The sequence below is a fragment of the Macrosteles quadrilineatus genome, unplaced genomic scaffold (genome assembly GCF_028750875.1).
Source record: "Macrosteles quadrilineatus isolate MER2022 unplaced genomic scaffold, UCM_ALF_1.0 Scaffold_2__2_contigs__length_208266976, whole genome shotgun sequence".
Classification (NCBI taxonomy): Eukaryota; Metazoa; Arthropoda; class Insecta; order Hemiptera; family Cicadellidae; genus Macrosteles; species Macrosteles quadrilineatus.
This window is the reverse complement of record NW_026542595.1, coordinates 54,060,200-54,074,340: the sequence shown is the minus strand read 5'-3', so window position 1 is coordinate 54,074,340 and position 14,141 is coordinate 54,060,200. Positions and strand designations below refer to the sequence as shown.

Genomic DNA, 14,141 nt, shown 5'->3' with positions numbered 1-14,141 from the left:
TTGCTCGCAGCAACAAATCTTCCACTTTTAGTTGTCAACTTTCTTTGATCTTACTGGCATTAAATGGGAAACCAAAATTTAGTGAAAGTGACAGACAAAAAAGTAGTTGTATTTAGTATTTTGTAAACTAATTGCCACAACTAGTGGAACGCTTTGGTGTGAGTGCAGTTAATACTCAATAATATACTGTAGAGGATAAACATAAGTCCCTTTTTGGAAAGGTACAAAACCAATTTTATTATGATGAACAAGCAATAGTGTATTAAATCTTAGAAATTGGAATTTAACTTTAAACCTCCACTCATTTTAAACTCCTGTTTATAAGTATGTATGGTATCAGTCCACTTGGTGATCTGAACATACACTGGGTGTCTCTGGTTCTCTTTTGAGGATTTATTCCTTCTATTCAGGGCCAGACACACATATCTTTCATTAATTGACATAAGGTGAAAGAGCTTATTTATCTGTCTGACTGCAAGTGCTGTTTACTGAACATTGAGCTACACACTTGAACCATGTCATGATTACCAAGCACCCTATGTCAAGGTGGGGTTTCCTAGCTGATGAACACAGCTGTGTTCTTCACAGAGTCAACATGTTATCCTTTACACAATGGTCAGGTACAGCCATATCTTAGCTGTTGAATACAGCTGCGTTCTTTACTCAAGATTGAAGATTTGAAGGTACAGCCATTTTCCTAACTGCTGAATTCTCCATGACACTCACAATTGGCGGCTAGAACAACCCGTCTTTAAACCATTGGGGGTTTTAAATTTATATTTTCAAGAATTTACCCTTTGAAATAAAAGTATATTTTAAATACTAAGAGTATAATAGACCTAAGTTAAACTCCTTCAATTGTGCACCTTTTCTTTAACATACTTATTAATTAGTAAGTAACTATGCTAAGTTTGAAGTTAGTATTTTGGATACGCATCTTAGGACAGATAGATAATTACAAACACACTTAACTTGTTTTTTGATGAGTTAGGCCTTAATATTTCACCAGCTCGTAATGCTTTACATTGTGGTTTATTTAATTTAACTTTAATCTTTTTTGCATTTGACTTTAAATATATCATTAATTAAGATATGAAATAAAAAAAATCTGTTGTAAGTATTGCTACTCTATAAGTGAGTACAGTAAGCAATTTTTATAAAAACTCAATTAAATTACTATTTGCGTTGGAAAGTAATGTAATTAGAACACGAATAATTCAGTAGTTGTGTATATTTACAAACAAGTATGTACAAATTTCGTATTGTATGCTATTTACAAAAGAGTTATAGTGTCTGCCTGAGAACATTAAGAAATTCTATAGTCCACTTTACTCTTAACCAAGTGAATGGAGGGAACCACTGATAACTGGCATTGACAATGGAATCCTGATACAAAGTCAAAAGAGCCCACTCTTGCTGTACACTGGGGGCACTTCAGCTTTCCTTTGGTCCAATCCCCCTGAAATATTCACTTTATTATTATTACAGTTTAAATTTATTTCACATTACAATAAAATTATACCTAATGCCGCATTTACACCGGAGTTAAGAACACGTGTTAAGAACTAATTGTTTCCCACCAGAAGTCGGTAGAGATCAAAGGATGTTTCAAACATAAGGGTCATTTGTTTTGGAAGAATGTTTTTGTACTTCTACGCTGAATACAATACTTTCCCCCCTATACCTTGCGCATACACACTGCCACATGACTATCTCGAGAGGGACTGACCTCGTGTTCTCGGGAACAGTGATTAAATTGTTTCCAACAAAATCAAAGAAAAGTACACTATCTTTTGTAAACTTTTGTTTTAGAAACAAGTGTTAACAATAAAAAGTTCCAAATATTTTGTTGGTAACACTTGTTTTTAAAACACAAGTTGTTCCTAACTGTGATGTAAATGCGGCTTTATGTTATTGTATTATTTTTCATTATAGCTGTTTTGGGTTCATACCTGTAGCTATTGTAATTGTTTATAAATAAAGTACCAGGGGACCGAGCATTGCTCGAGGTGTTTCATTCGTTCAAGAGGTTAACAAATAAAATATAGGCCCTGGAAAAGTACGATGTCCTTGATAGTATAAAACAGCGGTACAGTCTTAGATTTGGAATAAAATAAATTATATACTTAATGACATTTTATCATGCTCGGGTATTGGTGCTGTTTAGGCTATAGAGCATTGTGTTACTGTAACAACCTTGTCATCTATCTCAAGTCTCAAGTGATTGTCAACCGTTGTAAAATAAACACAATTTTGTGCTAGGCCTACAGAAACTGTTATCGAAACCAATGAATTACACTCATAAATCTACTCTTAAAACGTATTAAAATGTTGTGTAAAAGGTAACAAGAAAAAGTGTTAAAAACTGCACATAAACACTAAAGATATGGTTTTGGTCTATAAAATTAACTATGATTTTATTGATGTAGAAATGGATATTAGTGGACTGTATAATTAACACTGTGATGAATAAAAATGCTATAACGAAACTAATGTGAATGTACTATAGCCTACTATTGAATGCGAATTAAGACTAATGAACTACGTGGAGGGGTCTGCCTCACACAAATACTTCTACTTTTCCTATACGAAAACTATGCAAAGTTAATAAAGTGATGCTCGTCGATGCACTGACTGAATAAAAGACACCTTCCTCACCCTCGATTGGGGTTACAACTTTCTAAAAGTGGTGAGGAAGGGCCCGTCCTTTTGCAGAAGGACGATGGTTTATGACTCTGTTACCGGCGCTAAAAGCCGACAATTGCCCTAAGAGACTGCATATTTGCTACTTCACAACTCTAAGTTCTAACTTACATAATGGAATATGGCATTCATAATAATTTCCTAATAAAATAAACGTAATGAAGTACAATATCAGAAATATATACTATATCTCTCCTCAACATTCTCATAGGTAGTTTTAAAGGATAAATGTAAGGGTTTTCAGGACAAAAATTATCATAGCCTTGCTCTAAGAGTCTAGAACCTATGCGTTATATGATTTACATTACTGACAAGCACAAGAGATTAGTTTTTATACTAAAACCACATTTACTAAACGTCTGAATAAAACAAACATGTTTCGAAAAGAAATATTAATCTGGAACTCTACTTAACTTATTATAACATACTAGAGGTCGTCCAGTGGTCGAAAACTCAACCAAAAATATTGAATGTACAGACTTCTCTATTTTTTCAACCCATGCTCTATACAGGGTTGGGCAAATGTGTGGATACCCCTAGTTAACTTTTTAACACGTTGCAATAGGAAAACCTAACTCGACACATATTTACAACATAAGAAATTGCACTTTTTCATCAAAGTTACAACTTTCCCCAGCCCCCAAAATGGGGTATTTTGGGGGCAGCCCCAAATTTTCAAATGTAAACACCTATCATGTGACCCCTCATTTTAAAGGGTTTATTAAGAGAAATTGAATGGCGCAAACCAAAGGTCAATATCGCACGCCTAATCAAAATGGCAGCCATTTTAATTTAACATGAGCAATCTTGATAAAGTCTGGACACCCCCAGTTAACTTTATAACCTATGGCAGTGGGAAAACCAAACTCGGCACATGTTTACAACATAAAAAAATGCACTTTTTCATTAAATAGAACTTGTACCCGGCCCCCAAAATGGGGTATTTTGGGGGCAGCCCCAAATTTTTAAAAGTAAACACCTATCATGTGACCCCTCATTTTAAATGGTTTCTCAAGACAAATTAAATGGCGCAAACTAGAGGTCAATATCGCACCCCTAATCAAAATGGCAGTCATTTTGGAATATCCCCTATTAATTTTTTAACAGGTTATAGCAGGAAAACTAAACTCAGCATACCTTTATGAAAAAAGAGAATTCACCTTTTGGTCAGTATTAAAATATTTAATTTTTAAAGTTAACTGGGGGTGTCTAGACTTTATCATGATTGCTCATCTTAAATAATTAAAATGGCTGCCATTTTGATTAGGCGTGGGATATTGACCTCTGGTTTGCGCCATTCATTTTCCCTTGATAAACCCTTTAAAATGATGGGTCACATGATAGGTGTTTACATTTGAAAATTTGGGGCTGCCCCCAAAATACCCCATTTTGGGGGCTGGGGCAAAGTTGTAACTTGGATGAAAAAGTGCAATATCTTATGTTGTAAATATGTGCCGAGTTTGGTTTTCCTATTGCAACGCGTTAAAAAGTTAACTAGGGGTATCCACACATTTGCCTAACCCTGAAAACATGAGGTTGGAATTTCTTCTATTTGTTTTGATTTTCTGTTTATATTTTAATTTATAAAGGGATTCTGCACATCTACAGGAAAATAACTGGGTATTAGTAGATAAAGGTCCTAAAGCCACTAAACTAAAGCAAAATGAAACCGTTAAGTGTTCCAACAGGTTCAGCGTTCTGAAAACTGTGGGTGAGGATAAATCGGAACTGCCATTTAGATCAGAAGCACTGCCCACGTCTCTCTCAAAAAAATCATTTGTTCCTCATAAGAAAAAGCATAGAGTACTGCTGTTGACTGATAGTCATGGACGCAAGTGCGGAGAGTTGCTTCAAGACCAGCTGGGTAGTGCTTATGGTGTTACATCTATAGTAAAGCCTAGCGCACCACTGAGAGAAATCACTTCAGATGCTGAGAAACTGTCAAAAGACTTCAGTACTAAAGATTATGTGGTGGTTGTCGGTGGTACAAATGACATTACAGATAAGAACAACCAATCTGTGAATTTGGACTTAACTTTTATCAATGAGGTCTCTAAGAAAACAAATATCTTAGTTCCAGGCATACCGAAAAGATTTGACAAACCAGCACTGAACGGGACCATAATTGGAATCAATAAAAGTGTTAATAAACACATCCAACAACTCACAACAACTAATGACAACATAATACCTGTTAACAATTTTAAATTGAATATTAAGGATCACACTAGGCATGGATTGCACTTTAATAGATCTGGGAAAGTCAAACTCTGCAAGGCAATCTCAGCAGCAATTTTAAATAATTCCAATCAGAGGCGAAGAAGAGCAAAGATGGACGAAAACAAAGAAGAGAAAATTATAAATAAGGTGGAAAATTTGCTCTCTGATCATATCCAGAACTCTAGTGAACAAAATAGTACCATTTTGCACCCTACACATTTCTCTACACAGGCACCAACACAACAGCAAGATGAATATGCAAAAGAAAAAAATAATTGTTTTGAAAGAGACCACCTGACTGCCAACCTACCACTTGAAGGAAATCATGTTATTGAAGCTGACATGAGGGATTTTTTCTCCAAATTTAAAGACAATTCTCTCGTAGCATTTAGTCATTGCATTTCAGCAGATCTAAATTGCAACAAACAAATGAGTGCAGGTGTAGCGCAAGCCTTTAAAGAACAATTTGGGAAACCTTTAGCTTCCGACCGCCTGAGTAACCATTTGACATGCCAGAAAATCAGTGGAGGGACTACAGTATATGGGTTGGTAACCAAGTCTGTTTACAACGGCAAACCAAACTTAAAAGACTATGATTTAGCATTCAATGACTTGTGTGAAGATTTCAGGACAAAAGGACTAAAATACCTATTTTGCTCCCCAATGGGATGTGTACGTGATGAGGTACCAGTACAACACTTTGTAGCTAAGCTGGAAGAATTTCAGCAGATCACAGGAGCAGTCATTCAAATAGTCACATGCGATGAACGTTCCAGCAGAAAACTGCGAGGAGGCCTGTCCCACCCAGACTTCATACATCACCTGCGAGACATCTTCTCAAACATTGCCAAGAGTAACCTGCCGTGTAATAATGTGTGTGGTGATAAAATCATGGTCAGTCCAGTGTCATGTGCGCAGGAGGGGGAAGCTTTGAAAGAAATGTCTGTAAATAGCTCTAACTTAGAAAAAAACCATAATAATAGTTTGAATAAGGGTATTTTTGATAACAACAGCAATAGTAATAGTCAGTCGGAAAAACCTCACCAGACCCAATCATGTAATTTAAACTCACAACTGACCAATGTCATCAATCTGACCTAAGCTCAAAAATTCATAATAGGTCTAAAAATTTAAATTCATCTGACAAAAATTCTAAATTCTCAAATTTTTTACAAATCTTTCACCAAAATATTCAACATTTGGATTCCCGAAAGGAATCTTTAGAGATCGTTCTAGAAGAAATTAAACCTAATATAATAGTATTAACTGAACATAATATGACAAAATGTGAAATGGAGAGATTTAATTTAAACAAATTTTCAGTAACTTCAGAATACAGTCGAACAACCACATCTGGGGGAGGAGTGGTGATATTGTCAGAGGTGGGTTTGAAAGCTAAATCATTGAACTTACAAAAAATAGATGATTTGACAGAGGATAAACTTTTTGAATGTTGTATAGCAAAATATAAGGTGAACAATTTTAAATTTGTACTTGTAGGAATTTATAGAAAACCTCAAATGCAAAATGTTGAATTTCTATCTAGATTAGATAGGCTATTAGAAATTTTACTTGATTTGAAGGATGAAACCAACTTTATAGTAGCTGGAGATTTTAATTTTGATGTTTTGAGTTCAAAAGCAGAGGTTAAAGATTTTAAAAATATTCTTTATGCGAATGGCTTTCATTATTTGGTTGATTTTCCTACTAGAATAACTCCCAATTCAGCAACTGCAATAGATAATTTTATTACTAACTTAGATAAATCTCAAACAAATGTAACAGGAATAATAACTGCTCTTTCCGATCATGATGGCCAGGTTTTAGAAGTAAATGTGCCCGTAGACCATAAGTTAAAAATTAATTTTAAGTATATTGAGAGGAGAGATTTCTCAGAAAGGAATATGAATGTTTTTAACACGTTGTTGCATAATGAAAACTGGTTACCTTTGTATATCGCTAATGTAGAAGATAAGTTTACAGTGTTTGACAACATATTTCAATATAATTTTAATTTAGTTTTCCCTAAAAAGTGTGTAAAAAGGTTTTCAAACAACAAAAATGACTGGATGGATTCAAATCTGATACATGAAAAAAATGAAATAGCGGAATTAAAAAAACAAGCCAGATGTACAGGTGATAATGAGCTTCTACATATTTGTAAGCAGAGAAACAAAGATTATAAAAATAAGTTAATAAGACAGAAGAAAAGCTTTTATGATGGAAAAATTAAAAACTCTGACAATATTTCTAAAAAAACTTGGGAAATAATAAATAAGGAAACAGGAATAAATGCAAATAAGTCTAATAGTTCAATCACTGTTCTGAAAAAGGAGAATAATATTATAAATGATCCCTTAACCATCTCAAACACTTTTAATAATCATTTTATTGGAGCCATTGAAACATTGATACAAAAAACAGCATTAAATTCACACTCAGCTACAGGAACTAACCTACCCAAAAATGCAATAACAAAGCCATTTCGTTGTAGCCCAGTAAATGAAAATGAAATAAGTAAAATAATTTTATCTTTTAAAAATAAACTATCTTGTGGTCATGACGAGGTTCCACTAAAATTAATTAAATATGTCAGAAAATCTATTTTAAAACCTATTGTACACATAATTAACTGCTCTTTAATAACTAGGGTTTTTCCTGACAGTTTAAAAATTGCTAAAGTGATTCCAATTTTCAAGACAGGGGAAAAAACTGAGGTAAAAAATTATCGACCTGTGTCCTTGTTGACTTCCATATCTAAAATATATGAAAGGGTAATGTACAACCGTGTTGTGGATCATTTAGTAAATAACGATTTCTTTGATGATGAGCAACATGGTTTTCGAAAAGGCAAGTCCATAACTACTGCTTTAATGGATTTTACAGACACTGTAATTGACGCAGTTGATAAAGGAAACAAAGTAGTTGGTATTTTTATGGACCTTACAAAAGCTTTCGACAGTATATCACACAAAATACTTTTAAATAAATTGCAAAATCTGGGTATAACAAATCGTTATATAGATTGGTTTGAATCATATCTCTCTAATAGAAGACAGTATGTTGAGATTGTGTCTGAAAAAACTGGTAAAATCTTAAAACATAACTCAAAAATGATAAACATCAAACATGGAGTTCCACAAGGCTCTATTCTTGGGCCTTTGTTATTCTTGTGCTATGTGCAAGGAATGCCCTCTATATTAAAAAGCTTTAATGGTAGCAATAGCAAGTTAGTTCTGTATGCTGACGATTCAAATTTAATAACATCATCTAAATCTTATAATGATCTTGAAATTGTGTGTAATGAACAATTAAAATGTTTTCAATCCTATTTCTCAGAAAACAGTTTATTTTTAAATCATGGAAAAACAAATAAAATGTTCTTCTCAACAGTGCAAAATAAAGACAATCCGGAATTGTCCATATCAATAGAGCAAAGTCAAGTAGAGACAATAAAATTCACAAAATTCTTAGGTTTAATTGTGGATAACCATTTGAATTGGGATCTTCATGTTCTTCATTTAGTAAAAAAGATTTCTTCAGGATTATACGCCTTAAAAAGAATGTCATTTTTATGTAATCTAGAAACACTAAAATGTATTTATTTTGCTCATATACACTCACATCTGTCATATGGTCTAGCAATCTATGGGGGCACTAGTGCACAAAACCTAGATAAAATACTTAAACTTCAAAAAAAGGCTTTGCGAATAATGTTAAACCTGGAACCTAAAACATCTGTAAGAAACCACTTTTCACAATTAGATATACTAACTGTCTATGACCAGTATATTTTAGAATGCATTATCTCTGCCAAAAATAACATTCATAAGTATGTGTTTCGCAAAGATATACACGTATATAACACAAGAAACAGAGATCAAATAGATATACCCCGGCATAACCTCACTTTTTTCTCAAAGAAAGCAACACAAATCGGATGTAAATTTCTTAATAAATTACCATCAAATCTGAAAACTAATATACACACAAAGGGATTTAGGAAATTAGTAAGAAAATATCTCCATGATAAAACTTGTTATTCTATAGAAGACTTCTTTTTATAGCTCTATTAATCCATCCTATAATCAAGCTTATTTGCTACCAGCAAACTAGAGCTGGTTGTAGGTATATATTTACAAAAACGATTTCAATGATAAAGAAGAAAAAAATACAAATTGCAAGATCTAGTGACTGGTGAGCGAATTTAATAAATTTGTCTTTAGCCTTTTGTTATGTAGGACTAACTAACCAAAAGAGTAAAAAATGGTTTAACTACATTCATAAATACACAGCATTAATAAAGGATTGTATTGCATAGATTTAGCAATGTATGTAAATAAAATAATGTTAAAATAAGAAACATAATGTACTTGTTAGTTCTTATTTCTGTGACTCTATTCATGTATGTATGTACAGTTTGAATAAAGATGATTTGATTTGATTTGATTTGATATCTGAATCGAATAATTTATTTGTCATTGGACATTACAAAAAATGCATTGACAATTGTCATGTATATAGCATGGCTACAGTTAGGCTAGACATTACAAATAACATGTCCAATATGTTAATTTATGAGGTGTCAGCTCTGTGGATTACCTAACAGTATGGAATGTGATTTAACAATAAATACATTTTATAAATAAATATGATAATTTAACAAAGAAATTATATGAACCATCAACAATATAGGCCTACTGATGACAGAAATTATGATAACAATTTACAAAAATTAACAATTGCAACAGACGTTGATGGACAATTAAAATATAAACAACAGTCGACTAAACATTTATAGACAATTAAAGGATTAACAACAATATAAACTAGGCACTGATAATACTTTATTACTTTCTTATTAAATGGCAACCATAAAAAGTAGGTATTTTAAGCCAAGTATGAATGGAGATGAGTGTAGATTCTTTAAAGCATAAGACATGAGATCAAAAATGTACAAATTAACAACAGTTTGAATTTTTAACGCAAGGAATGTTTACTATGAGCGTCTAGAGTGGAACCTCCAATTACTCTAAGAGCTTTATTATGCCTGGCCACTCGAGGGGCGGGCGACCGCGACTGCTCAAAGGCCCCTTTTACCGGGCCATTTTATCATTAGCTTAGGAGCTTATTAAGCGACACAACTGCGGTGGTGAGGCACGCGACAGTCGCCGCAACTGGTCACTCCAGTCGCGCACCCTTGCTGCTAGTTGCGAGCCCACGCGACTGTCGCTTCACCAGCGGGCCATGTTATCATATGCTGTTTATTACGCGCAGCCACAGTCGCAGGCCACATTAGACCCATACTCTCTGTCCTCACCTCAGTCCCGATTTTTGTTTCAACATTTTATTATATAATTATAATATAATCTATATACAGGGTGAGGCAGTGGGAGCACCCCAATTTTCTTTCGTTGTCACACTATAAGTAAAACAACAATGAATGAACAGCTGTGCTTATAACATCAATTAAACTATGCCATTTTAGTAAATATTATGCCTGAGGCTATTAGCACTGAGATTTTGATGTGGAACCCTATTTTTAAAATAGAGATTCTTGTGCAAAAATCCAGAGATTTTTTCGACCACATTCCATCCTTGGTCAACACAGTGCTGTTCCAGATTGGAAAACAATGGTGAACTGGGTAAAATTATTTAAAGGATAAACGCTTAAACCTTAAAAATAATCGGTGGGTACCGCAAAACTCTTTGTACACCAGCAAATGTTGAAAGAGTGCAAGTCGCAGTAACTCAAAGTCTAAAGAGATTTGCCAGGAAGCTTTTGTTGCCGAAAGCTTTACGTTGGCGCCTTATTTTTTTTGGGGGGGGGGGCTATTCTAATAAGCTACTTGAAGTTCGAGGCTTTTCAACGTCACCCCACAGATTTGCTTGAACCGAAGCTAAGGATTGCCCTAAAACTAAAGTGATTCCTGAAGAAATGCTGGAGGAGTATTTGATGCAGTTTTCAAGTGACTAAAAAGGAATGTCAAGTAGGACAAGGACGTCAATTACAGGATTTTTTTTCAAGAAATGGAAAAATGACTTTGTTAAGTTAAAATGGCAAAAGATAAGCTGTGTTCTGATGTGCTATTTATATCCATAGGGTAAATATTATTGAGTTTGTACTGTACTTATACCTGGTAAATAGATTGATTACCAAACGATATTTTCAATTTGATAGTTTCAATTGATATTAGCATAAGTTAGTCACGTTAACTGTAGCCTACCTTAAAAGTTTTTCATGTGTCTAAAATCACTGATTTCTAGCATTTTTCTTGATTTTCAAACACGATTTTCAGGGTGAAATAGACGTTTTCCCCCAAAAGTGCCAATGGTAAAAAGCGCTTAAAATAGGTAGAGTAGTATAATTTAGGTTGATAAAGCAAAATAATGCAATATAACACAAGTAGTATAAGTTCAGTATTACACTCGTGCGGACGTTAATCCACACCAGGGAGTATCGCATCCACAGTGCATGCCTATAAATATCCACAATTCGTGACCTCCTAGTAGGCCTAGCTGGATTGATGCCACCCGTTCCAGTCAACTAAGAATACTATACTTTGATACGAGACCGTACGGACAGACCGCCACCGCCCACCACTGCGCCGTGCAGAACACATCATACCGTGCATAGCCGAACTCTTTGTGGGAAATTGCTGTCAAAACGTGTCGTTTGTAGGTTTAATTTAAATTAATTTAACTGTCGTAACCTAACCAAACTTGCTGATAATGAAAATTTCGAATGAAGGTTTACTAATAACAATAATAGTTCTGTTCATAAAATAAAATTATAAATGTCTCAAAATCAATTATATATTTTTTAAATTGGCTGCACTTTACTTTAGGTCCTACACTCATTCGATTGAAAATATCGATCGATATATGAATAAATCTATTGTTTCATTCGATATATCGTTTGGTTAGTTAGGTAAGGTTAACCTAACCTAACTAACCAAACGATTAATCGAATTAAACAATCGAATAATCGAACTTTTCATTCGAATGAGTGTAGGACCTAAAGTAAAGTGCAGCCTTTAAATTACCTATAAAATTAAACTATCATAACCTAACCAAACCAACCAAACTTGCTGATAATGAAAAAAAATCGAGTCAAAAAGTTAATGCCTCCGGTGGGTTTTGAACCGGCTACCTCCGAATTATCAGCCCGGTGCGCTATCCACTACACCACCGAGACATACGGCTGTCCAACGTATCGTTGCGATAAAGGTGTTCGCTCGGGCAGTGGTGGGTGGTGGTGGTCTGTCGGCAAGGGTTAATTACTTAGATCACTAAGCGAGCGAGAGCACTGTAGCCATTCAGCTACCGAGCTAGGCCTAGGACATACTGAAAGCCCATTTAACCTTAATAAAGCCTAGGATAGTACCTAAATTTACTTTATAAAAACCATTAATATTTTTACATTTATTACCTACCTCATCAATACATAAAGTGATCCATTCAGGGACATTGACATCATCAATGTAAAACACATCTTGCTTTAAGGACGAACACTGGTTGCGTGAGTCTTCGCAATTTCCACTTTGCTCAGTTGTATCTATAAAATCTATTTTTGGTGAATTATTATTTAATGCTAACTGAATTAAATGCCCATGAGCATTAACAAGACTGTAGCTAGGATAGTCTATTAAAGGTGTTCTACATTTTCTGCATTTAAAAATTACGTTCATTTTAAGTATTAAAATAATTAAATAATCAGAAATCGCCAAATCGGATCTCTGTTGTTGAGTGCTGATGTTGATCTGTTAAATGATCAACATAACCTAAAAGTTTTTTTTTCCTCTAGTTTGCTTAGCAGGCTTCGGTTTAATAGACCAGGCAGCCTCGATGTACACTGAGTTGTGGTTGCTTCCAATTCATCCTGCAATTATGGTTATTTGTTGGTTAGTCTATGGTTTTACAAAATTTTTTTTATTGAACATATATGTGCACAATCAATGTTTCATGTTGATATTGTTCTAGTTTTTGTCAATGTACCTAATTATGTATTAAAGATAGGATTTTTTAAAGGTTCAAGGGATTCTTTAGGATGGTAGAGATAGGTGATCTTCTTTGCCAGGGGCCCATCAGGCACAAGGTTATTAAAAGAAAATTTTTTCTTTTGATAATCTTGCATCAGGCATACCTAACTACCCAGAGGAGGGCCACGGATTAAGAAACCCAAGAGTCACGGCCGCCTTTAACTACAGGCCGCGGCCTGGTAGAATTGGCAACATCGCAAGTGGTGTTGTTCAGTGACAGACGTCCCATAAGATAACATGGCAGACAGGTGACATCAGCTCATTAATTCGCACTTTATTGATTTAATTTTTAATTTATGAACATAAATTTATTAAAATATTAATAAAACATACAGAATTAAAAATTGAAACAATATGAATTAAAATCTATATCTGTACATTTGTAAGCGGAGTCAATATTGTCATAGTCCAGTAATCAATCTTTCGTAAATACACAAATACCATTAGTTGCTTCCAAAAAAATCAGCTGTTACAACACCACTCGCGATGTTGCCAGTTCGAAGGCCGCGGCCTGTAGTTAAAGGCGGCCGTGCAAGAGTGGACAACATAAATGTGATTCTAATAGTGTTAGTGTTTCTTTGTTTTTTTAGACTACTTTTCCTATTTCTTTCAAATAATTGTTTATTTCCTTGTAAATGTGATCATTTCCAGATTTTAGGGCTTCTTGTAGGTTGTTTCCATACTTTCTAAGTGTTTCTTTAAGGAGTGTTTCTCTAAAATAATTATAATTTGGGCAGCCCCAAAATATATGCTGCAATGATTCATCTTCTCCTTTAGTGCATTTCAAACAAAGTGGGGTAAAGTACATGTTCTTAGAATGGAGATACTTATTCACTCTGGCATGGCCTAGACTAAGTTTGCATATGTTTGTTATTTCATTCCTGTTGTTGATTGAGTGAACCATGGTTTTATTGGCAATCTCTCCTGTACATTTTTTTTCCCGGAACCTCAATTGAGTTAAGGGTGTCGCCACCTCTGGTGGATAGGTTCATCCGGGTGGGTCCCACTTCTATACCTGCCTCCTTTTGGGAAACCCTGATGGCCTGGCAGTGATGTTGGGTCTGACGGGCAAACGAAGTAGATCGGGTGCTGGGTCCGAGCCCGCCAGGGGTATCTGGGGATCTATCGCTCTGGTTATCTCTGGTTTCCCAGCAATGGGTAAGGCCTCGATCGGGT

General features: G+C 34.6%; 1 protein-coding gene across 1 annotated transcript; it reads right to left on the bottom strand.

The window, feature by feature from the left end:
- Window positions 1-1,201: 1,201 nt before the first annotated feature.
- Window positions 1,202-12,675, bottom strand: LOC128985790 (E3 ubiquitin-protein ligase RNF180-like). The gene is made up of 2 exons (XM_054405668.1): window positions 12,360-12,675; window positions 1,202-1,459 (listed from the first exon to the last, which is right to left on the bottom strand). The coding sequence occupies exons 1-2, from the start codon at window positions 12,612-12,614 to the stop codon at window positions 1,307-1,309; spliced, it is 408 nt and encodes a 135-aa protein (XP_054261643.1). The 5' UTR covers window positions 12,615-12,675; the 3' UTR covers window positions 1,202-1,306.
- Window positions 12,676-14,141: the final 1,466 nt, after the last annotated feature.